The sequence below is a fragment of the Acartia tonsa genome, chromosome 10 (assembly GCF_053477335.1).
Source record: "Acartia tonsa isolate MP-2025a chromosome 10, ASM5347733v1, whole genome shotgun sequence".
NCBI classification, from domain to species: domain Eukaryota; kingdom Metazoa; phylum Arthropoda; class Copepoda; order Calanoida; family Acartiidae; genus Acartia; species Acartia tonsa.
The window spans coordinates 27521989-27548848 of record NC_137269.1 but is presented as its reverse complement, the minus strand read 5'-3'; the positions used below and the strand labels follow the sequence as shown (position 1 = coordinate 27548848).

At 31.2% G+C, this 26860-nt stretch overlaps 1 protein-coding gene across 1 annotated transcript; it reads left to right on the top strand.

Annotated features, from left to right (window-relative positions):
- The first annotated feature begins 479 nt into the window (after positions 1-479).
- LOC145329756 (uncharacterized) lies at positions 480-23043 on the top strand. Its single transcript, XM_080174136.1, has 5 exons — positions 480-967; positions 18238-19931; positions 20111-20231; positions 21576-21691; positions 21942-23043. The coding sequence occupies exons 2-5, from the start codon at positions 19070-19072 to the stop codon at positions 22280-22282; spliced, it is 1440 nt and encodes a 479-aa protein (XP_080030262.1). The 5' UTR covers positions 480-967; positions 18238-19069; the 3' UTR covers positions 22283-23043.
- Positions 23044-26860: the final 3817 nt, after the last annotated feature.

Sequence of the window (26860 nt, the reverse complement as noted above, 5' to 3'; positions counted from 1 at the left end):
CTTTTTTTTTGTTGCATTTTAGTACCTTAAAATCGACTTAATTTTTTTTTTTTAAACTTAAATTACTTAAAAAATAAGAGGTCTACAAAAAAACTGATTGCATATCTGAATTCTATGAAAAATTTTACATCTACTACTTACTAAAAGGACCGGCTAGCTATAAAAAAAAAAGTTGATACAACTTCTTTTCTTAGTACACGAACACACACACACACTATATAGAAACAGTGTTGCCTGGCTGTAACAATGCACATAAATGGATATAGAATACGTGAATTTATTGACATGGGAAAATATTTCGTCAATTTATGTTGTTTGAGTGGATCTAATTGATTGGCCAGATCGTTCCTTAATTAGAAGGGGATGGGGTACAGGAGTTGGTTGGAAGTAATCGATTTTTTTTTTGCCAACTGGGAGTTTCTTAGTTTCAATCCTCCACATAACATCTTTAAAACTATTTTTTTGGGAAGTATTACATGCAGAATACCCTAAATTTAAAAAAAAATATTCTAGCGGCCTTTTGTGTCTACAAATTATCTGGCAACACTAGAATTACTGCGTGAATGCCTTTAGTAATGCAATAGAGTACTAGGCCCAAACTAAACAGGGAAGGGAACATAAGGGTGTGGAGATGGGGGATTATTCAACCACCATAAAGGGAAAGTAGGAGAGTGAAGGAGAGAAGGAAAAGGGGTTATATATGAGAATGATCAAAATTCTTACTAAAACAAGAGCGAACAACAAAAAAAACATTTTAGCACAAGTAAGGACTTAGTTTTCAAGAATTCCTCTTTTGTTTTACATGAAAGTGAACTTTTTTGCAGATTTTTTCTCTGCTTTTTGTGATTATCTAGAAGACGGAAAAAGGACAGTTATTTTTAAAACAGTATGAGCTTGAAATAGTTTCAAATTTGGCGGCTAAATGTTATTAATGTTCAACATTGTGTAATTCTATCTAATACAAAAGGTAATAATAATTTCTATAATTATGGTCTGTCCGTTTGACCGAAGCTGATAGCTAGGGCAACTAAGCATCTCTATATTCAAGTTCTAAAATGTAAGATGTCCTTAAACAGCCTCCTGTAATTAAGCAGTTTTGCAACACATTTACCTATAATTTTATTTAGATTTATTAATTCTTATGCAGCTTATTCAGTTCTGACACTCTAAGTTTAATAAGTTGATGAAACAATCTAAATATTTAAAATATTTATATATACCTATATGGAAATCTCTATAATGCACATTTGTTATATTTATCTACCATAGAAAGACCTATCTTTAAAATAGCATTTATTTTGTTTTATATACTGCTTTGGTGTAAGTGTGTGTTTGTTTGTGTGTGTATGGGTTACTAGTCCAATAGAATATAATATTATTCTGGGCTCTTAAGGATAAGATTATTTGTTGGTATGTATGGGAACCATAGTTTGAAACAAACCAATCAAAAATTAGTAAAAGTGCTGTAAACTGTTGAGCCAACGAATAAATTTAATAAAACTTTTGGTACCAGTGTAATTTACGATCCAATGTCCTTTCCCTCTCTCTGTTAATTAATAGTTTCTGATGAAATGCTTAACTATTACCAACAACATATCTCCTCTCTCTCTCTCTCTCTCTCTCTCTATCTATCTATCTCACTCCTTCTATCTCTCTCTCTCTCTCTCTCTCTCTCTCTCTCTCTCTCTCTCTCTCTCTCTCTCTCTCTATCTCATTCCTTCTATCTCTCTCTCTCTCTCTCTCTCTCTCTCTCTCTCTCTCTCTCTCTCTCTCTCTCTCTCTCTCTCTCTCTCTCTATCTATCTATCTCACTCCTTCTATCTCTCTCTCTCTCTCTCTCTCTCTCTCTCTCTCTCTCTCTCTCTCTCTCTCTCTCTCTCTCTCTCTTTCATTCTTAGTCTTTCTGTCACTCTTTTCCTATTTCTTTTATCACCTAAAAGTTTTGGTTTTCTGAGAATGTATTTCCATACAATTAAGCAGAAAAATAAGTTTTTTTCTTCACTATTAAAAACTTTTTTTTTATATTGTGGAAATGTAACGGGTTCAGAGCTATAATGAAAATTAATCTGCTCCAACCCTGTCGAAACATTGTATAGCTAGTGTGTCTATGTATTTATGTAATATATATGTCAATATTATGTTATCTATATTAGTATATACCATTAAAGTTGTATATCGATAGATTGTCTACAGTTTTAAGAGAATCATGCAATAATCATAGAAATAAGATGTCAACTATGAGCATTTTTTAAAAGGGGTTGTGGATGTTATGTCTTTTGCTAAATGATTGGCTATTTTCTGTAACTTTGTGGGATAACTTTCTTGGAATCTCTTGAATGATTGTTGACGAATCACTTTATTAGAATATGCTTATTCATTACAGCAAACATTTTTTTAATAGTGGTAATTCCTAGAACAAATAGGCTCATTGTTATATTCATAGCATTTCTATTATTATGTTTATAAAAGTTTTTTTATTAAAAGCATTTACTTTATTAAATGACAAATAAACAATTAATTTATTGTGAAAGAAGGGGTTTGTGCTATTACCTAAAATAAACTTTTTCATAAAAACTCTACTTTGAGGAATTACTTTACTAATAGTTTTATTTGTTGGGGGTCTAAATTAACAAGGATGACAACATCTATGTATTAAACCTAAGCTTCACAATCAAACAACCAAACATGGACATTTATAAAGTACTATCGCATTAAATGTTTAACAATATCTAGATTCTAGAAGTCTAAAAAAAAAATTACCTACGGATATATCATGATAATTATAAAGTTTTCTAGATTGTACCTTAATAAAGGGGCGTGAGTGTATAAAACCCTGTACACGCCACTTGTTTGGAACACATTCCATGTAAAATATTGGCTATTGTATCCAAGGGCGTCCAAGCGTCATTGGGGGGGGGGGGAGGGTAAAAATTCAGAATGCAAAATTTTTTTTTGGGGGGGGGCGGGTAATCATTATTAATATATCATATAGGCAAGGACATCCAAGCTTTTTAATTTTGGGGGGGAGTATAAATTTAAAATTCATTTGAAAGGGGGGGGGAATCACCCCTTTTACCCCCCCCCCCATTAGACGTCCTTGATTGTATCTAACAACTAATTTCAAACCATTAGCGGATGTGAATACATACCACCAAAGCTATGACTCATTTTGGTCATAGATGGATAACTCAAATGGATCAAGAAATTCTAGAAAAATCTTAACGAGATATGTTCCTTCCAATTAAAAAAAACTGTGTAGTAGGTTTGCTTTTGTAGCAAATCTTCTCTTTGATTCCATCCGTCTGTTTAGAGAAAAGCATAATTTTCTCCACTGATTTTTTGTGCGAAATTCTGCAGACCAAATAGCATCTATTCTATAATTCACTTGGTCCGCCAGTTTGTCTGTAATGCTCAATTTCAAATGTGTAATTTAATTTTTTTATGAAAGGGGGATTATGTATAAAGATTTTGGGGTCCAATGCATATAAAAGTATTTGCTTTATCGGATTAGAGCAATATGCGTATACCTAGCTTTGTATAATCTACAACTTCCCAAAGATTTCGAGGGACAAGACAATAGACGATAAATAGATATGCTCCCCGATAATGATTAACAAAATAATTATTGTTTTACAATTTTCAACGCTACTATTTTGAAACAAATCAACCAAAATTAGGTAAATGAATTATCCAAAGTATATAAGCCAACGAATATGATAAAGTGGTAATAAAGAATTAGGTGTTAGTGCAATTAAAATCCAATGTCCCTAAACTCTCTGATAGCTGCTGCTATTTTTTTTACTAGCGGCTACGCCCCTAGTCGAATTTGATAACCCAATTTCTTATTTTAGATTTTAAAAGAAAAAATTTAAAAATACATTTTTTTTTGGGGGGGGGGGCGAAAACAAAATTTCGGAAAGGGGGGTGCCCCCCCCCCTAATTTTTAATTTTAGTTAAAAAAAAGAAAAAAAGAAATTTTTTTTTGGGGGGGGGGGATTTTTCATTTTTTGGGGGGGTTGGGGGTGTCCCACCCCCCAAGAAAATAGTTATAAACCTTCCGGGACCTATTAGAAGCTATCCTGTTAAGGAGAACCCGATCGGTTCAGCGGTTAGCGAGATCCTTCGGTACAGACAAACACACAAACATCCTGTTACTTTATTATAAGGATTTAATAAATTTATATCGATACATAACTAAATTCATTGCAACATTTTTTTCTTTTTTCTACTATTACATTTTAATTTTATCATAACTTTTTATCTAAAATTGAAGGTTTCGTCAATATTTAATTTTAATTTTTTTACGTCAAGACTAGGTTTAAAGTGGAATTCTGGTTTATTATATTTTACGTCAAATATTTCTTAACTGATTCTTCTTAAAGAATTAATTCTTTCCGCAGAACGAGTTTAAATATTTGGATCATGGAAAGAAAACGAAGTTGCCGGTTTCATCGTGTTTTCACAGTATCTTTTGAAGGGTTATTTTAGGTTAGGTTAAGTAAATGTTAATGATTGCCCCGCAGGGTTAGAAAATATGCCCCGCAGGGCTAGAGCCCCCCGCAGGGGCTAGAAATAGGAGAAAGGCTACTGTGAAAAAACGACGAAACCGGTATCTTCGTTTTCTTTCCATGATCTAAATCTTTTGTCGGTTTCCCTCAAATTGCATTTGGACCATAAACGAACCTTTTTTTTAAAGAAGGGTTATTTTGATACTTAGTTTAGATTATATCACCTTAATTAAAGGTTAGGAGAGCCCCTGGAAGGCTAGTATCCAGTTTATAAACAACTTAATAAATTAACACTTTTAATAGCTGTAAATCTATCTCAACCATAACATTTAAAATAAGAAACTACTGCTGCTTAATAACGAAATATATTTAAAAGGAAAAAGCTTCAATATCAATCGCATCTCTTATTGAAGTTAATCAAGCAACTTTAGCTTGGTCAGTTTAATAAATTAGAATTCCCTCAAGCAAAATATCTTACTTTTACTACAGCGTATTTATCGAACCTAAAGAAAAATTTAAATAAATAATTGGTCCAATGTTACACCATAGAATATTTTTGACACAAGGACATATGGAATTATAGAGTAGCTTCGCCACTGTTATGTAAAATCCCCCTCTTTAAAATATCTCCAGAATTTTCTATGGGATTTCCTGAAAAAATCATAGATTACAATGTTTAGAAGCGGTAATGCCCCTCCTTGTTTTAAAATATCCACTTCCTTGTTATTATTCCCCTTGTAATATAGTAGACTATCTTATCTTATCTTATGCCTTGGGTAGCCCTATGATGGGCATAGGCTACGGACAAGGTCTCTCCAATTCTTCTTTTCCTTTGATAATTTAACAGCATCACTCCATTCCAAGTCCATTTTTATCTCCCTCCCAGTATGTAACACAACACCTTATGTTAACATTAAATATTTCTTTCAAAAAATATTTCAATAATCATTTTAAAGTATGATTAAAGTATATTTGGAATAATGTATTATAAGATTTTTTGTGTAATCACTGTATAATAAATGTACAAGAATCATACCCCCCCCCCCCCCCCCCTATGCTATCAATCTATTTCATTAATTCCTTTTTAATTTCCTAAGAACCATTAAATTATGACTCATGTTTGTCCTTCCCCCCCCCCCACACACTTCCTTAAAATTTACGTAGTATTGTTGTTGTATTAATGTATGTAAACGTTTTTTTTATAAAGTGCGAAGATACTCTATAATTAGCCTTTTTAACATTATTGAAGCGTACATTTATAATATTTTTTTGTTTTGACAAGGGAGTGAAGAATATATTCCGAGGCTTTTATGTGGTTGACCTACCTAAATATAGCCTAAAACCTTCCATAGGCCTTTACTAAGCTTTTCTATAAATTAAGAGTTATCGGCTTAGCTATTGAGATCTTTAAGCACAAAGACATACATACACCAGCTATTTTGATCTATAGAATTATTTTATAATATTAAAATATTTTTTTTCTTTATTATGCAATATTGACATCCTTGTTTCTTGTTAAAAATTGTCCAATTTTAGCTTCTAATTATTGGAAATGGTATTTCCACTTGAAAAATGTCGTTACATATTTCGTCAGAATTTTCAAGAATATTGTTTGTTTCATAGCAGGTAGAACAAAGTGTATTAGTCATAACTCATAGTATAGGGGAGTTCATTCAGAGATCTAAAGGGATAAGACAATGGCTGGTAAATGTACAACCCTAATAATGTTGCACAAAAGTACCCCTTCTTTAAATTATTGGTTGAAATGTTTCAACATAATAAACCAATCAATCAAAAAAAAACAGTCCCAAAAGTTGTTGAGCAAACGATTAAAAAAACGTTATTATAAAACTTTGGGATCTAGTGTAATAAATAGTCCAATGTCCCCTTTCTCCATGGTGTGTCATTACTTCCCCAAAAATATCACAGTAAAACTCTTAGAATCGCTAGGCATAGGTATGTTTAGAATATCTAAAAATCCAACCCAATCAAAATTAAATAATTATTACTAACACCAATTGATTTAAATGTTTAGAATTTCTAATTAATTGGTTTTTATATATGACTTTAATGAAAAGTTGTTTATGTTTTTTTTGCATTTATAAATAATAATAATAAAGTGAAGTTAATAAAAGAAATTATTTATGGGGGTATGGAGGTATCCTTTTTTTAAACCTTCCCTGGACCGATTAAAAGCTTTACTGTAAAGGAGAACAATAACGGTTCAGCAGTTAGCGAGATTATAAGTTACATATACACCATAGAATAAGGAGAAATAGAAATGAAAACCTCAAATATTTTAGGGAATATTGAAGAAAAGTTGCGCTTGCGCAATAAAAACATAATATGAAACTTAAATGGTACACATGTCAAGTTGGGACAAAACTGAAATAATATCTTTTTGATGAAAATATATCGAAAATTATTAGATTTTTGCTCTAACTTTATGTCTCTACCATGTTTAATTGAAAGAATTAAAAATCAGCTGCTAAGGATTTTTTGTAAACAAATTCATGCGCAACCATAATACAAATGCCGTGATCATTATTATTCAACCAAATATTTTTTAAGTCATTTTTTTACTAAATTCATGTTGAAATGAATTTTTGTTTAAAGTTTTGCTCGTACTATAAGGTTTTAATCCATTGTGAATAGGACAAATATGGCTGGACGACTGGCTATAAGGCTTTTAGTATACTGTTAAAAAAGGCATTTATTTTTTATATCATTTCTCGATAATATCTGAAATCATGTGATTTTACTACAAGCCTTGTAGCCATTTAGGGCTTTCAAAAGTTCCAATTTTATTTATGGCTAGCCAGGCAGAATCTTCTACCTGGATTCTATTCTATACTTTATCTTCTTTGATATACACAGACATAGATATCCTGCTACTTTTATATTAGGATAAAAAGTGCTATATACTATACTAGGAATAATTAGTTATTTTATATGACCATACTATACTAGGAATAATTAGTTATTTTGTATGACCATACTATACTAGGAATAATTAGTTATTTTGTATGACCATACTATACTAGGAATAATTAGTTATTTTGTATGACCATACTATACTAGAAATAATTAGTTATTTAGTATGACCATACTATACTAGGAATAATTAGTTATTTTGTATGACCATACTATACTAGAAATAATTAGTTATTTTGTATGACCATACTATACTAGAAATAATTAGTTATTTAGTATGACCATACTATACTAGGAATAATTAGTTATTTTGTATGACCATACTATACTAGGAATAATTAGTTATTTTGTATGACTATACTATACTAGGATAATTAGTTATTTTGTATGACCATACTATACTAGGAATAATTAGTTATTTTGTATGACCATACTATACTAGGAATAATTAGTTATTTTGTATGACCATACTATACTAGGAATAATTAGTTATTTTGTATGACCATACTATACTAGGAATAATGATGACGAGACAGATTAATAGTTTTTATCATAAGTTTGGGGAAGGGAAATACTTGAAATTTCATGTATTTTTTTATTGAACTTCAATTTTATTAGTTTTAAAAAATCGTAAAAATTTCTTTTAGGTTTTTTTCTATGGGTTTTTGTTTGTACCTTCCCCCCAAAATAGTCTAAATCTCTCCATGAACTATGAGAAGCTACATTGTATAGGAGGACCATATCGGTTCAGCGGTTAGCGAGATCCTTCGGTACTCAAGTCACTTTTATTTATTACCATTATACATTGGTAATAATAGCATGTCGATAAAATGTCAGCCAATGTGATTTCCATCGTCAATACTTAAAAAAGTGGTTATGACTGATAAATTATCGACTTAATGTAATTCTATTGATGCTATGACTACAGTCATATATTTTTAGAATATTAATATATCCCTTTCCCCCTGTTTTTTTCTCTCTCCAATTCTTTTTCATTGAAATGATTAGGGTAAAGCGGGGCGAACTCGGTCTTTTTTACGGTTTTTTGAACCTGCAAATCGTAAAAATTATTTTTTTTAAATGGGACCAAGACCAGTAGAAAGATCTCGGAAAAGTCGATCAGGTCCTAAAGGGACGTAAACCTAGGACATTGGGAAGTTTGTCAAAATTGATCTCTAAAACGGCACCGACTTCGCCCCGCCTTGAGGCGAAGTCGGTAGGGCATTTTCAAGCTTCAAAAAATCGATGACGTATTGATTTTATTACAGCATGCCCAAAAGGTAAAAGTTGCTAAATGTAATAAAGAGTATGCACAAAAAAATTTATTAAGATAGGTCAATTTTTTCTACCAAAAAAAATAATTTTTCCGAAGTACGCGAAATTTGACTTTTTTTTTCGAAAATTTTTTTGATAAAAAACATAAAAATACTACTAGAAAAAATAACTTTTTAGGACTTTAAAGGCCTGATCCTTAAAATTCAGGCAATTTTGAATAGATTTGGCCAAAAAAAATTAGTTCTATTAGCAAAATTTCCTTAAAAAATCAAGTTGAAAAAAAGAGAAAAGTTTGGCAAAATCTGTGGTCGATTTTCCAGCTTCATAAAACCTATGACATAGTGATTTAATTACAGCATGCCCTAAAGGTTAAAGTTGCTAAATGTAATAAAGAGCATTCCCAAAAAAATTATGAAGATCAGACAATTTTTTCTACAAAAAAAAAAAAATTTTTCTAAGTACGAGAAATTTGACTTTTTTTCTCGAAAATTTCACTTTTTTATATAAAATTGAAAAAGTTAGTATAAAAAGTGAAAAAACCGAATTCGCCCCGCTTCACTTTTAGTCGATTTAAGAAAAAACTATTCAAGCTTTTTTAAAGTTTTAAACGGAAATGGATAGCCTATTAGATTCTTAATAAGTCCCCTGAAGACGTCTAAGCTCTAGCTCTTACCAGTTTTTGTCCAACTTACCGTTTTTCCGACCGAAGCAAAAAAATCGAAAAAAATTTTTTTGTCGTCCGACTTTAAGACCCAATAAGTACCCTAAAAATTCATCTCACAAAAATTTCATTTTTTACTTTTTTGTAGGCAATTTAATAAGGAACAAATTTGATTTTATGTTTTTTTCTGTCAGTCGATTAGAACATGGAGAAAAATGTCATTTAATGAAGGTGGTCAAAAAAATACCGACTTCACCTCAAAACCGAGATCGCCCCGCTTTACCCTACATTTTTTTTCATGTTTGCAAATTTCGTCCATTTTGATTCTGAGAAGCAAAAGAGAACTCCCCCTTTTCTCTACTCCTTTATGTTTGATATCTATCTATTATCTATCTAGCATTTTTTATCTATTAGAGTTCTAGGAAAGGATGAATCTATCTCTTTGTCTGTCTTTATGTAAATGTTAGCCATACATATTATAGGATTATATATAAATCTATTTGTAAATCTATCAATCTATTTGTAAATCTATCAGTCTATTTGTAAATCTATCAATCTATTTGTAAATCTATCAGTCTATTTGGAAATCTATCAATCTATTTGTAAATCTATCAGACTATTAGTAAATCTATCAATATATTTGCAAATCGATCAGTCTATTTGTAAATCTATCAATATATTTGCAAATCTATCAGTCTATTCACAAATCTATCAATCTATTTGTTAATCTATCAAACTATTCGTGCAAATCTATCAATCTATTTGTAAATTTTTCAGTCTATTTGTAAATATCAATCTATTCGTAAATCTATCAATATATTTGTAAATCTATCAGACTATTCTTTCATCTTTAATTCCTTATAAAAAAATTTACTCTACTTATCCTAAAAACTAAAATCTTTAGATGTTATATGGTTTACGCTTTATGAGGATTTCTGTATTGATATGGTAAAATAGCAACCATACAATTCTTACCAGAAAGTCTTAGAGAGGACATTTTTATTGGTAATTATTTAGTAATCTGAAACTGAGACAGTATTATGACATATTAACATGTAATTTTGGATGTTTTCATCCTTGTTTTTCCTTGAATGAACATATAAAATGTAATATTCACCAAACTCGCATCAATGGATATATTATTACCTGGATCTTACACCAGATTTTCATGTTCTCTAATAGAAGTGAAACACGCAGCGGACTAGAATAACAAATCCTCACTCCCCCCTCCTTACCCCTTCCACTCCCCTGAACGAACTGACCAATAAAAGACAGGATAAATAGCAAGCTAAATTGACAAAAAAATAATATCCACGTATACTCTATCTCCATTCTCGCATCACACAAAGTGTACTGTCCATTCACTTCCACACTTGATGTGCTGAAAATGGATTGCCCATTTCTTCTTTAATTTCCAAAGTTAAAAATGTTTATTATATATACATTAAAAATTTTAATTTTTCAAATTTTATTTTTTTGTTGTTGAAAGTTTGAAGCTTATTAAGCTAGTAGTAAATATTGAGATAGGACGCGGAAGCTAGGTACACTTTCGGAAACTAAAATTTAGTACATCCCACACTTATATTTATATCCAGAGAGGAAGGAGACCCCAAAGTTTTGTAATAATGTTTTCTTATTCGTTGTCACAACAACATTGGGGACTAAATTTTGATTAGTTGGTTCATTAAAATGAGTTCCAAAATATTTTAACCACTGATTATAATCTAGGGGTAATTTTGTGTAACGTCTTTTGGAATATACATTAATTTATCGGCTATTGTCTGATCTCTTTAGATCTCACTCTGTACCTACTTTTGTTTTTCGTCCGTCTGAAGTGCTCTAGAATATATCAGATTTATATAATAGACGGCAGAATTTTAGATTGAATATATATATGACCACTGAGCATCTACGCTACAACTCACTATATCCGTCTGTCTGTTATGCTGTATTTGAGAGAGATAATCTCATGAAATATTTTTTGTAAAGATTTCAATGAACACTATTTTCTTTAGCCTAATTTTGCCTTCCAGTTGATTGGGTGTTTTCATTCTAATATAAACTTTGCTAGTTAAGCTACGTATGGATGCCATTATCCTAATTGCAAATATGAAACAGTGTGCGGATATGTAGGCACACCATCACTCACAGAGAGTGCGGCATTTCCAATTAAATTTTCATATTTCAAAAAATTATTGCTACACAATTACTTCGGAGAATAGTAGGTAGCTGGATAGATAGATAGATATGCCTGGATATCTAGATACCTAGAATTGGAGGGGCAAAATTGATACAAAATCATTTCATGGAACTTAACCTCCTGCTGGATAGAAAGATATAAAATGGTATGTTAAAAGATATATAATATATCTTTTAGAATTTAAGCAGCAGATTAGCTTAGGCAGGTATTTTCCTTATAACATTGTGTCTAATAGTCCTGGGAATCATTAATAATCAACATGTAAAAAAAGGACACATCGACTTTCTGGTTATGGAGTTGCTATATTTTGAATACCAGGGAGGGAAGGTTTATTGGACTGTTTGTTACACTATTCCTCAAAGTTTTGTAATAGCGTTTTATTATTCGTTGGCTTGACAACTTTGGGGACTTTCAATGAATTTTGATTGGTTCGTTTAATAAGTTAAGTGTCCAACCGTTTCAACCACTAATTGTAATCAACAGAAGGGGTAATTTTGTGTAACATCATTGGGGATGTATTCATATCAATTTATCGGCCATTGTCTTATCCCTTTAGATCCCTGAATTATACCACGTCGTTATAGGAACTCTCAAGCAAGTTTAGAAAACAATGGCCATTCTAACATGCTTTAACTAACCAGACCAAAGTTATCTCTTACGTAAAAACTTACAGAGGGCCGGACGGACTGGACATGCATTAGTGTAGAAATGCGTTTACGGTACTACACATTTATTTCTATATATAAAACAATGACATATTGAAAATTTCTTTGAAATTATCATTTTTAAATAATAATAAACTGAAACAGAATGGTTAACAAGGATGACCATTGACCATTGTCCTGTAAAATTACATTTTAATATGTACAAAATTGAATACAAAATTAGACTCTAATTTAGCATGTCATCGAAATTATCAAAAGTTGTACACTTTTCTTACTTAAAGTCAGAATATTTGGGGTATAAATTAAATATATAAATAACATTTATTTTAAAAAACTTTCGATATTTATATAGATCTATTCTTAAGAAATTTGATCTTTTCTAAGCAACATGATACAAATTTCTAAGAATTATTAAATAGAAATGGTAAGTATTGAATTTGAAACATGCATCAGAACTGCATATAACTACACCAGCCCTGACTGTCCCTTCCTCGGCATGAAATATTATTTGCTATTGCGTTTACCTTAGGGAGAAAAGGGGCTGTAAATTATCTTGGTACCTAAAGAATTGTATTCATGTTATCTAATTCGTTGGCTGAAAAACTAATGAATTCTTTTTGGTTACATACTAGTCAAGTCCAAGCTTTTCAATTATTTTATTCTACAGATAGGGTAATTATGTTTAACATTATTGGGTATGCACATCAATTAATAGTCAAATAACGTATCCATAGATCCCTGGTTTTCTTGCAAATGAAGGCCAAGTGGAAGTGAATGTACTCCTTAGAAAATGCATATTAATAATTCATCTTATGAAATAAACCAATTATTTTTATCAATTTAGAAGCTTGTATGCCTCCTCTCCTCCCAAATTCTATTTTTGTTTTTACCAGGAATAGCTATTCTATTAACAATTATTTCTACAAAAAGTATATCTTGTTTCTTTATGTAACTGAAGAGGGGTGGGTAAGAAGGGGGAGGAAAAGGGGGTTGTGGGGAAATTTTTCTTTAGAATTGTTTGTCAGAATCACATTCCCTTTTCCCTGGTTTTTACAGAAAGCATAGGTACACAAACAACTTACTACTTTATAGAATCTGTATTTGCAGTTCGACACCTTTGTGATGCTTCCAATATGTGGATGTTGTAATTGGTTCAGTGGTTTGCGAGATGTTAATCAAATAAAAACTTTACTATATCTCTAATATCAAATTATCAACTTGATTGTTTGTTCTTCAATTAATGTTGTCATCCTGATTTGTTAACACATAATTTTGAAAAAAAATTTATTTTGCTGAAGACAGTATTAAAAATAGATAGACAGATAGATAAATAGATAAGAGACTAAATATTCAGATTAACAATGTAATGAATGAATAAGAAGATAGAAAAATTGATAGCTAGATAAACAAGTAGATAGATAATTGATATAGCCGGAAAGATACTAAAAAGATAAATTGATTTAAAAATAGCTGGAACTGATTTTTATTAGTTAGGTAGATAGATAGAAGGATGAAGATAAAGATAGATAGATTTGTAGATTAGCTTATCGCGGCTTCGTTAAATGCAATTCTGATGAATAATTTACGATTCTAAGGAAAACACTAAGAAAAACAGAAAAGGGAGAAAGAGAGAATGAGAGAGAGGGAGAGAGGAGAAGGAAAATAGTTCTTTGAATAATAAATTTTCAAATCTTTCTTGCCAATTCACTATTATTTTATAGATAGATAGTAAGGATAGATCAAATATCATATTCTTGTACTGCAGTAACAGGATGTTTGTCTCTCTTTGTCTGTGTGTTTGTACCGAAGGATCTCGCTACTCGCTGAACCGACCGGGTTCTCCTTAACAGGGTAGATTCTCATAGGTCCCGGGAAGGTGTATAACTATTTTGGGGAAGGGTACCACCACCCTACCAAGAGAAATCACAAAAAAATCTAATTTTTAAACGTTTTTCGATTTAACAAAGAGAGTTCAACGAAACATAAACGTCAAACGCAACATAGACATATTTAAATTTAAAAAAAAACATTTAAAGTGCCACTAGAGGCCTCTAGGGGCGTAGCCGCTAGTAAATGTATAAAATAATATAATAGGTAGAGCAGTAATAACACGCCAACAAATTTTAATGAAACAAGGATTACAACATCCAAATCAGCGAAGATCTAAAAAGAGACTTTAGGACAAACGAACATTAACACTTATAGTGTCAGAACTGAATAAGCAGAATATAAAGGTCTGTGTTTGACAGTTTTAGAGATATCATTTAACAAATAAAAGAAAATAGAAATAAGTTTTTTTTTATATCAAATCATTTTCTTGGGCTTAGTGTATTATAAGCGGGACTGTTCTACACTTACTATTTTGTCTGTCCGTAACGGATAGCTCAAATAATAAATCATATTTAAACTTGATGATTCATAGATCAATAAGGCATAAGGCAAGTTAAGCAATTACATCATTTTTAGAAAATATAAAATTTTTGAAAATGTGTTCTAAAATTGCAAAGAAAAATTGTATCAAATTTTATCTAAATAAGTTAAAAATTAAATTTTAAAATAATTTTGTATCAATAATCAGAACACTGTGACTAAATTCTAATGAAGAAACCCCAAGAATTTAGGCATAGAACTAATTACAAATTTTAGTTTTATTTTCAATGTAACTAGCGGTTGCGCCCCTAGCATCTACGATTCACAAGGACAAACAAATTGAACAACAATAAGTCTGAAGACATACCTAACTTTAAAAGCACTTATACTGTTTAAAGTAAAAACAAGTCATAATGTTTGATTAATATTTTGACTTTCTGGGCCAATTTAAGTTTTGGTATGCTAACCAGATTATGACCAATTATTACAGGAATCTAAATTTTTTAACAGTAAATACTTTCCACATCCTATAACCCTGAGATTGCTCCATAGTTTTATTCTGAGAAAAAAATAAAAATCTGATAAATAATTTCCACGTTAATTGGTTTTTCTTTTGCAATAAAATGAATTCTGGGTAACTTGTTTCAATTTCAATTCCACAGAATCATATTCCCCTCCTTCTCTCTCTCTCTCTCTCTCTCTCTCTCTCTCTCTCTCTCTCTCTCTCTCTCTCTCTCTCTCTCTCTCTCTCTCTCTCTCTCTCTCTCTCTCTCTCTCTCTCTCTCTCTCTCTCTCTCTCTCTCTCTCTCTCTCTCTCTCTCTCTCTCTCTCTCTCTCTCTCTCTCTCTCTCTCTCTCCCTCAATCCAAGTTTGCAAAGCTAGCAAAATCAAATTAAAGTTCCATGTAAATTTCCAGATTTTTCAAGCTGTAATTAACTTTTCATAAATATTACTTTTCATAGTTATTAACTTAGAATGGAAGTACGTTTTTCAGTTAAAAGCGACTCCGCCCCTACCTTTTTAGTGGAGGGGCTTTTTTATATGGGAGGGTAACATATTAAAGGCTAAAATATTGATTTATCTCAAAGTGATCTATCTGTGGAAACTGTCTTGATTATCTCTCCTTAATCTATTCCTAGTCCCCTGAGGAAGTTCTCCTGAATTATCTCACAATGATCTATCTCTACTTCTCGATGAAGTTCTCGTGAATTGGACCGCGCTTATTCCGATTAATCGGACCGGGCTAATCGCAAAATCGCAAAAATTTCGTAGTATTTGAGTGCGTGCGCGTGCGCGTGTGTGTGTGGTTGAGTGCGTTCATGTATGTGTGTGAGTGTGTGTTTGTGTGTGAGTGTGCTTTTTGAGTAGAAGAATGAAAATGCAAATTTTTTTTGTGTAATTCCCATTCCTAGTAATAATCAGAATTTTGGAAAACAGCGTTTTTACAAAACTGTGGTTTTATGTCAAGTAAACATCATTCGATTTATTTCCGTTGGCAATAAACCTTTTCTAACCCGCAATGAAAAATACAATTAGTATGATTGTATGAAATTATCCCAATAAAAAGTTCAGGGGATAAGACAATTAATTCTACCTCTTGTGTAAATTAGAATTTTTAGTTAAAGATCTAGACACTACTAGTACTTGAATCATGCATAACTAGACACTACTAGTACTTGAATCATGCCTATCTTGACACTACTAGTACTTGAATAATGCATATCTAGACACTACTAGTACTTGAATAATGCATAACTAGACACTACTAGTACTTGAATCATGCATATCTAGACACTACTAGTACTTGAATCATGCATATCTAGACATTACTAGTACTTGAATCATGCATATCTAGACACTACTAGTACTTGAATCATGCATATCTAGACACTACTAGTACTTGAATCATGCTTATCTAGACACTACTAGTACTTGAATCATGCATATCTAGACACTACTAGTACTTGAATCATGCATATCTAGACACTACTAGTACTTAAATCATGCATATCTAGACACTACTAGTACTTGAATCATGCATATCTAGACACTACTAGTACTTGAATCATGCATTTCTAGACACTACTAGTACTTGAATCATGCATATCTAGACACTACTAGTACTTGAATCATGCATATCTAGACACTACTAGTACTTCAATCATGCATATCTAGACACTGCTAGTACTTGAATAATGCATATCTAGACACTACTAGTACTTGAATCATGCCTATCTAGACACTACTAGTACTTGAATCATGCATATCTAGACACTACTAGTACTTGAATTATGCATATCTAGACACTACTAGTACTTGAATCATGCATATCTAGACACTACTAGTACTTGAATCATGCATATCTAGACACTACTAGTACTTGAATCATGCCTATCTAGACACTACTTTACTTGAATCATGCCTATCCATTAAGATTTAATAAAAGCGCCTAGATAGATAGATAGATAGATAGATAGATAGATAGATAGATAGATAGATAGATAGATAGATAGATAGATAGATAGATAGATAGATAGATAGATAGATAGATAGATAGATAGATAGATAGATAGATAGATAGATAGATAGATAGATAGATAGATAGATAGATAGATAGATAGATAGATAGATAGATAGATAGATAGATAGATAGATAGATAGATAGATAGATAGATAGATAGATAGATAGATAGATAGATAGATAGATAGATAGATAGATAGATAGATAGATAGATAGATAGATAGATAGATAGATAGATAGATAGATAGATAGATAGATAGATAGATAGATAGATAGATAGATAGATAGATAGATAGATAGATAGATAGATAGATAGATAGATAGATAGATAGATAGATAGATAGATAGATAGATAGATAGATAGATAGATAGATAGATAGATAGATAGATAGATAGATAGATAGATAGATAGATAGATAGATAGATAGATAGATAGATAGATAGATAGATAGATAGATAGGGGGAGGGTACCACCGCCCTCCCAAGAGAAATAACAATAAATCGAAATCTTTTTCCTCGAATAGAGACTCCTACGTAACCTTGCAAAGTATCGTAGCAAATTAATAGAGACTCCATCGCAACATTGCAAGGTATCTTATTTTTTTTAACACCAAACATTTAGAGTGCCAATAGAGGCCTCTAGGGGCGTAGCCGCTAGTATATCATTAAAGTAAAATATGGGTAAATATGCTTTACTCGGTTGCTGTATAAGATAGACTTATGAAATTTTTGGAGAAGATTCTCCTGTCTAATGTACTCTACAACTTTGGGAGAAATGGTCTTTAAATGAGAAAATAAAATGCATTGGGACTTAATTACTATTTTTAGTCCGATGGCCTTTCCATTAGAGTTGAGATTCACTATTAATCCATCAATCAAATACTTAGAAAGCTATGCGTCATGACAGGAAGACAGACTGACAAAAGGAAAAAAAAACATTTAAATGAATAATATACATTTTAAGAATTGAGCATTTCGTGTAATTTTAAGATTTTCTTTACAGTTTTTTTTCTTTTGAAATATAATGTTTTGATATTTATGTTTTTCATGCTAAACCCTTGACAAAGCACAAACTAACAAAATTATTTTTCTTCTTATTTTCAGATTCCGAGTAATTCCTCCATCAATCCACACAACGCCCCCCCCACCCCACACCCCACCAATCTACCCCCGCTCCTCTTACTCGCTCTCAGCTCGCCAAGGATCTTTCTTAAGAAGTCTCTTATATTCTGAGAACGCGAGGGTTTGTTCAAACAACAAGCGAGAAAGAATGAGAGAGCGAAAATGAGGGAGAGAGAATTTTACAAGATTTAGATCAAATACACAATTTAGTTTAAAAATTATTCTCAATCTTAAAACATTAAACCAAGAAAATTAGTTCTCATTACTTAAAAGTTAAGCATATGCAGTGAAAATAATTAAGGTTATAAGAAGATACCTTTATTTGTTGATGTATATAAGATATTTATACATGAATATATATACATACATATTTGCTATCTTTCTGTAAAAGTGAATATATAACAATTCCAAGAATTGTCCGTGTGCTCTTACAGACCCCGCCTCCCTTCTATCTCTCTCCGACGCCTCTTAGAGAACTTTACTAGAGAGAGTGAGAGAGAGAGAGAGAGAGAGGAGAGAAGAGAGAAAAATTGTAAGTAGTGTAATGAAAATCTTTACTTCAGTCTCTGAAATACATTCTAAGTTAATCATCTACGCACTTTAAACAAGTTAAAAGTGAAATATATACATCCAAAAAGGCATATATCAAGTGATTGAAATATTTAATCTTACAAAAGTGACTTAAATAAAAAAATCAAACATTAAAATTGTGAAATAGAACTATTGTATTTAGAACATTGAAATACTAAGTTACCTAACCAAAAACTATAAAAAAAAACATTTTAAATGACAAAATTATTGGACCAAATTAAACATGTCTTGCAATAAGCACCAAATTTGCCGTGAATCTCAGCATACATCAATTTCGAGCCCTATAATAATGTCCTCTCATTCGCCTATGCAGGTTGACCCATTTGGTATGACAGCTTTTACACCCCTGCCACAGACAACCAACCCAAGTTTTTCACCAACCAAACCGCAAAGACTGTATCAAAATGTGGATCCTGTCTGTGTTAGTTCAAATCCATTTGTGCCCAAGTATAAAGGACCTGCTGCTCTGCCAACCATGGACAACCATGGTCAAGCAAGAACAGCTGTCAATTATGACGTCACTGGTCACATGACCACAACAATAACCTATGACATGTCCGGCATTTCCGCACTTCAGCAAATGATACAAGAGTACCACAAGAACCTGAAATGTCTTGATGCTATTGGTTCGGACCCATCAACAGCCATCGGTGACAGCCTTGGTGAAGTTCGTGCTAGCTTGCTGTCCGGCCTGGCCAAGCTGCAAAACATCCACCAGCAAATTTTGTTGCAACACCAACGCCAGTCCACCAGATCCCATTCCGAAACAATGACACCATCACCAGTATTACATCATACCCAAGCAATTAAGTCTGATCATCAGTTTCACAATCAATCAATCAAGTCACACCACCAACACCACAATCAATCAATACAACATTTTCTCGCCAAAACCGATCAATTCAAGTCATCACAGGATGAAATTGTTGCACTAATGCCTGTTTTGTCGAGCCCTTCGTCATTACAACACCTAGCAGACAACCAACAGCATCATAGTATCTTATTGTTGCAGTTGTTTGAGGAAAATCGGAGGTTAATTGAGGACGAGGGGTGTTCCTGGTTTCATGGCCGCCTGTCCTATCAGGGATGATTACTTACATTTATTTAAATCTTATTTATTTAAATCTTTTAAAATATAATATTTTGAAAAAATAGTTACATTACTATTTTCATTCTAAATTAAACTATTTTTGTCTATTTTTATAAAAAAAATTCGTTTTCTTTATGGAGAATTATAAATCTAAGAATCATAATGACCAACAGGAGGCGGCGAATTTGCTGGCGTCAGCGCCCGTTGGCACATTTCTGCTGAGAAATAGTCAGAGCCAGAATTGTGAATATGCGCTGTCATTGAAGGATCCTCACCATGGTCCAACTTCTATCAGGTTCGATCCTATTTTTTAATATCTTATTTTGTTTAAACATTAAAGTAAACCTTAATTTAATCAATTGATATAATTTTTTCATGGTTATTGTGATTTGTCTTTAAAAATTCGGTATAGCGATAATGTGTCATAATGTGCCATAATCACTTTCATAACCAATGACCAAATATTACAAGGATCTTATGGTTTCATTTTTAAAAATCAAAAATGAGAAAAGCAAAGTTATAAAAAGTCTCAAAGACTTTTTTCATGGGCTATTTTTAACTTGTTTATCTGCAATTTAAAAAATTGTGTAGAACATGTGAATTTTTACATTTATATAAGTATAAAAAAAACACAAGAAAATGATATTTAAATAAACATTTCTCAAAGGTCGTTTGAGTCATTTTGACTTTTAATAGCAAAATAAAAAAGTGTTTTTTAGACTATAGCAAAGCAGTTTATTTTTTTTAAATAACGAAAGGTTCCGTGTTTTATTTATGTTTTTTTTTTAAAAAAGGTTGATGTGGTTCACTTTGTTATTGTTTTGTTATTCTCCGCAGGGGTTGGGTATAGGTAAAAACTCACCCCCCCCCCTCCCTTACTTTCATTTTATTTTGAAAAAAGGGGGGGGTTATTACTGTTCTACCGGCCTCTTGTGGGGAAAGCATCACGATTTTATATCAATAGTTATTATATCCTTATTGAGAATTTTAATTAGATGTTTTTATAATCCTATTCTTGGGAAAATTAATCTTAAATCTTTTAAGAGAGGCCTTAGGGGTACTTAATTTTTAACAAATCAACAATTAATTATAAAATTAAGCAGAAATCTAAATAAAATAAGTGGCGCAGCTTTAACAATGTTTAATGAAATACAATAGTAGAATAATATACAAAGTTCTTAATTATTCTAAAAATAACTTTTTAATTCTAATCAATCTTTGTTAATAAATTCCTAAAATCCGTTTTAGAACAAGGAAATTAAAGTTGTTTAAAGTAGAATACCATGACGCATGGACATACGGACATATCTTGGTTATAAAGTAGCTTCTTCACGAATTTACGTTAGAAAAAAATAGAAAGAAAATTTTGTTTCATAATCATTTTGGACCTCTCTCTCTTTGTATTTTTCTGAGAAAAATAATGCTTAAAAATCATCATACCTCCCCCCCCCCCTCCCCCAATTAAGAAGTTAAAAGTTAAATTCTTTAAGCGATTACTCTTGGTAGGGTGTTGGAACCCTCCCCGAAAATAGTAACAAATATCCCTAGGACCTTTGAGATGCTACATTGTAAAATAAAACTATAGCGAGATGATTAAATGACTTAAAACATCAAAGTTAATAATTTAAAATATTTTCAGGATAAATTTCACTGGTGGAAAATTTCGCCTGGATTCTGACGGATGTGTTGAAATGGCGGGTTTCAACTCAATCATACAACTCGTTCAGCATTACTTTACAGCTTATCATAACAAAGGTAAAGGATAGATTAATACACAAATTAATAGATAAAGATTAAAAAATAAACATACATATAAATAGTTGGCTAAAATAAAAAACAGATTATTTACAAACAAACAGACGGATTGGTTGGTTCAAAAACTTTAGGAGTTATAAATAGAGCAATAAAATATTGAAGACAAATTTGAAAATCTTACAAAAAAATTTCTGATAAAGCGGCAAAATTTGAGTTTTTATTTTTGTATACTAAAATATAATTTTTTCAGAATCTAGAGAAAAACAGGACAGCAGTGCAAGCACCACATCTCCCATTAAGCTAATTCAGCCGCTGCACAAAGAGCCGCCAAAGCTGCTACACCTAGCCAGACTGTCAATCAACAAGATGCTTCTTGATGGCACCTCCAAACAAATGAGTGTCACTAAAGACTCTTCCTCATTAAGAATTCCTTCTCACGTGCAACACCAACAAAACAAAATGGCGGATGAACAATTTGGCGCCAAAAGTATGAAAATGGCGGGAAAAGGTGCCAAAACATCAACAGCTGCTAAATTAAATATTCCTATAAAACTAGTTTCTTACCTAGATAGATATAAATTTGTCATTTAATAATTATTATGCATTTAAAATTTTTTACAAAATTTGTTGTCATTGTTGTTAAAGACGATAGGTTTTTTATTTTGATAAAATTATTAATTTTGATTTTAACCAGTGTTTAATTCGATGAAGTTATTTTATATGAAAAAGTGATCTGATTGTAAAATTTACCTTGTTTTTAGTTATCCTTTTAATTTAGTTTATCAGTCATTTGATATTGTCACCCTTGTTTGTTTACATATCATATCAGTATTTTTTATTTACCCATTTCTTATTAGAAATATTATTATTTTAGAAATTGTAAAATTAATAGAAATTTAATGAAGCAGCTTATATGTAAAAAAAAAGACTTGATACAGTACAGATGACCAAATATAGGCCAGTAAACATTGTAATTGAACAATGGTAAAATGTATACTGGCCTATCATGGGTCATTTGTATTGTATGACTTAATTTTTAAAAGCACTATATGCTGCTTCAAATTTATTTTGTCACTAGATTAATATTTGAATTTGGCAGGGAGGAAGGGGACAATGGACTTTTCGTTATAGACACGTTCTCTCAATTGTTGACTTGTATTATCAATGAATTTTGATAGCAGTGTCCAAACTTTTCTACCAACAATTAAAATCAACAGAGGGACTACTTTTATATTATCATTTGCTATGTATATTCATTGATCATCCATTGTCTTATCCCCTAACACCCCTGTAAACTCTGGATATTTGAATTTAGATAAAATTACACTGAAATAAATTTGATTTTTATTAAATATTGTTATTTTATTATTTTTGACGTAATAAAAAATAAACGCGTGTAGGCTCTTCATATTTCTTTGTAAATTACAAAATTAGGTTTTTAAGAAATGAAAAGATAAAGCGAAGCTCAATAAGTTAAACAATAAAATTTTAAGTATTAAAAGGTTATTAGTAAATCTAAAGGTCGGACAAACAACCCTTTACAAATAAAGAGTAACATCTCATGTAATATTAATACTGAACGCCAAATCCATATATTCTTTATCTAACAAGAGTGACAACATCCATAAAAGAAAAGCTCAACAAATCTGACGTATAGACATTAGAACATTTTCGAATGTACGTATTAAAAATAAACGTTAGGACGTTCAGATAATGTTCATATAGTTGCATAATACAATACAAGGTTTAAATCAATAGGACAATTTTGGCATGCCTGAATGTATGTAGTTAATCTTATCCATAACCTAATTAACTCAAAACCTTAGTTATTAACCTTCCCGTGGTTGAGCGGTGTAGCGTATAGCAAGATCCTTTGTAGTTAAGTAGACATATCTATAGTATAGATGTATATACCGACAACTACCTCCCTTCCTTTTTCAAAGTCCTCTTTCGTCTGCTTCTAAATTATTTTCTGCTATTTGGCTGTGTTAATATAAGCGACACCATTGGTTGATTTTCAATGACCCAATAGAAAGGTTGCACAAGGCGGTTGCGATTGGGAGATACAGTTATTTAACCCTTTCTCCCTCTAATATTAAGTAGACATTGAGATAAGATTAAATATTATTTTTACTTATCTTTTATTTTCTGGATGTATGACACGTAATAAATATGACGAATCAAAAACAAATTATCGATTAATATTGGGGCTCGGCAGTCGCAGTCACATCTCTAGCCACAAAGGACCAGTACTTTGTAAGCTAAAATCTTTTGTTGTTTTTTGTCAATATTAGCGGCTGGGCTCCTACCTTCTAGAAGCCTATGAAATGTGTAGCCGTTGCCGTTACCGCTGCCAAGGTACAGCCACTTACCTAATAGCTATCTTTAAATCAAATTGGCTACGCGTGTCCACGGCTATATGCGATCTTTAAATCACAACCACTTTTTTGAATTTTCAGTAAAAATATGAAGAAAATAATAAAAATAATATTACGTAAAAAAACTTCAAACATTTAAAAATCCATGTTTTATTGGCAGCACGGCTACGACTACGGTCACGACTACGGCTACGGCAATGGCTACACATTTAAAGATCCAGCTATGATTTTGTTGAAGTAAGGAAATTAGGAAAATAGCGTGAGATATAAAATTAAATAGCCTAAAACTTTCTATAAAATTAAGTACTGAATCAATTCAGTGGTTATCGAAATCTTCAGTTACAAACAACAAACTTTACTACTTTATATAATAGGATAGGATTAGACTATGGTCATGATTATAGTAATTTAACGTTATCATTATGACGATAATATGTCAAATTCTTAAAATTACATTAAAGGGACGTTAATTTTCTTATTTCGATAACTTATTTACTCAGAGAGAGAAGGAACAATTGCAGTAAAATAAAACATTGAAACATGAACATTCATAATTTGATCCCTAAATTGCTGAAATATGTACAGGTGTAAAACTAATATTCACATGTGCTTTAGAAGTTATTATGAAGCATTTATATTAATTTTCAGTTACTTTATTTCAGTCAATACTTTATTTAATCATTATTTGGGAAAAAAATGTGAATTTTACAGTTAAATCAATCACCGTTATTTTGATATTTTAAGTAACACAGCTTCTTTATAAATATAATGTGTTTCTCTTTCTATACTTTATTCAAAATTCAAGTTCGAGAAGAATCAGACTTACAAAAAAAAAATTGCCTGAAATTTTTGAAAAGCGAAGCTTTTTTCTACATTTGGCGCCATTTTGGTGTGTCCCGTAACCGTTAGCTCTTATCCTTAAGCTGGGCATGTTAAAGGTGTCTAATCAACTTCATAATTAGCATGATGATTTCATTAACAGTTGTGTAGAGTTTCAAAACAATTACAACTTTTGATAATTAGTGAAAACCCGGTTTGTACATTTTAAACATGATTTTAAACTTTTTTTTTACAATTTATTATATTATTTTATTCACTTAATTCTTAATATAATAATACCTTAGCTCGAATAGACATATGAACATCTGACTACAGTAAGCACAGGTACTGGCGGTAAATAGGGTTTATTCAGCTGTTTATTTGGCACATATTTTTCGTGTAAATATTACCCTTACCAATGAAAACATAATTTATTAATTTAATATTTATTTTGTTTTTCATTCTACCGAAGGATGTTATCATCCTTGTTAAATAAAATTGAATGTAGTTTGACTTTTAAAAGGCATTCGATATTCTACTATTTTTTAAAATCTATGCTTTTATATTATATAATAAGTCCGTCCGTAACTGATAGAATTTTACAATCGATTTCAAACTTGGTATCTTTTGGTAGCTAATCTATTTTCGTTACCAGAATATCCGTACTTCCATTTAAAACGTATTGATTTTTAACCTTTTGACAGCAATATTTATGTGATATAATTATTATATTTATCTAATATTTTACAATTTACTGTCATGATAATTATAAACAGATGGCATTTAAGATAAATATCGAGAATGCCTTTTGATATGTTGATATTACAGCAGTGACATTATCATATTAAAAGGTCTCTTTTTAAGTAAAATATTTTTCAAGTATAATATGTAGATCCTTTTAAATGTGAATTAATTATTTTGGTTATATATTATCTCATTTATTTCATTGGAATTTTTTTAAAGCGAAGATTTTCTATAATTAGGGTCGGTCAGTCCGTCCGCCGTCCGTGACGGATAGCTTTTTCGTTAATTTAGGCATGTTAGATTTATCGTATCAATTTCAAACTTTGCATGGTGATTCCTTTTAGTTAGGTACGATTTAGAAAGCGTAGCAACTCTAAAATCATTACCAGAATTGATTTTTTTACTTTTTAAATTAAAATTATATTATAGTTTTTGTAAATGGTCTTGCTAACTAGGTACATATAATGAAGCTTTATATTTTGTTAGGTATATTTTTTGTAAGTTTTTGAGGCGATTAATCTTGAGAGTGTGGAGGTACCATCGCCTCAAATAGATAAAACCATCCAGGGACCTATTAAAAGCTTCACTTTAAAGGAGAGCCATATTGGTCCAAGGCTTAGCAAGATCTTTCGGTACACACTTATATATACATACAGATACACATCCTTTTACTTTTATATGAAAATTATAAACAAGAAAGTGCAAGAAGCTTCACATATTGAAACAAAGCTTTTAAGAACAGGTTTTGCGTTTTAAAAAACTTCAATATACATATATGACTATTAAATTTAAGTATATTTTTTCAGCAAAATTCGATTACTAAAATTACTTCTGAACAAGGATGACAACATCCATAAAAGCAAAGCACTGAAACGGTAGGACAAAAGGACATTAACACTTGAATAGTGTCAGAACTGTATAATCATAATATAAATGTATAAGAATCAAAGCAAAATTGTAAGTAAATTTGTTGAAAAACTGCTTGATTCAGGAGAATGTTTATGGACATACTTACATTTTTAGGACTTGATGATAGAGTTGCTTCGCTTATTGCATTATACTTTGTTGTCCCAGGAATCGATATACCAAAAATAAGATCAATCGGATGATAAGATCACACAAAAATTAGTTGTTAAAAAAGTAAAAAATCAACATGTTTAAAATGGACGTACGGACATTTTGGTGATGATTATAGAGTTGCTAACTACTAAAGGAATCACCATGCAAA

Bases quoted from the DNA above. Each gene is read 5' to 3' on its own strand.
- LOC145329756 (XM_080174136.1), top strand. From the start codon at position 19,070: ATGTCTTGCAATAAGCACCAAATTTGCCGTGAATCTCAGCATACATCA. The intron at 20,232-21,575 runs GTTCGATCCTAT...AAATATTTTCAG, and splicing joins CATGGTCCAACTTCTATCAG to GATAAATTTCACTGGTGGAA. The intron at 21,692-21,941 runs GTAAAGGATAGA...TAATTTTTTCAG, and splicing joins TACAGCTTATCATAACAAAG to AATCTAGAGAAAAACAGGAC.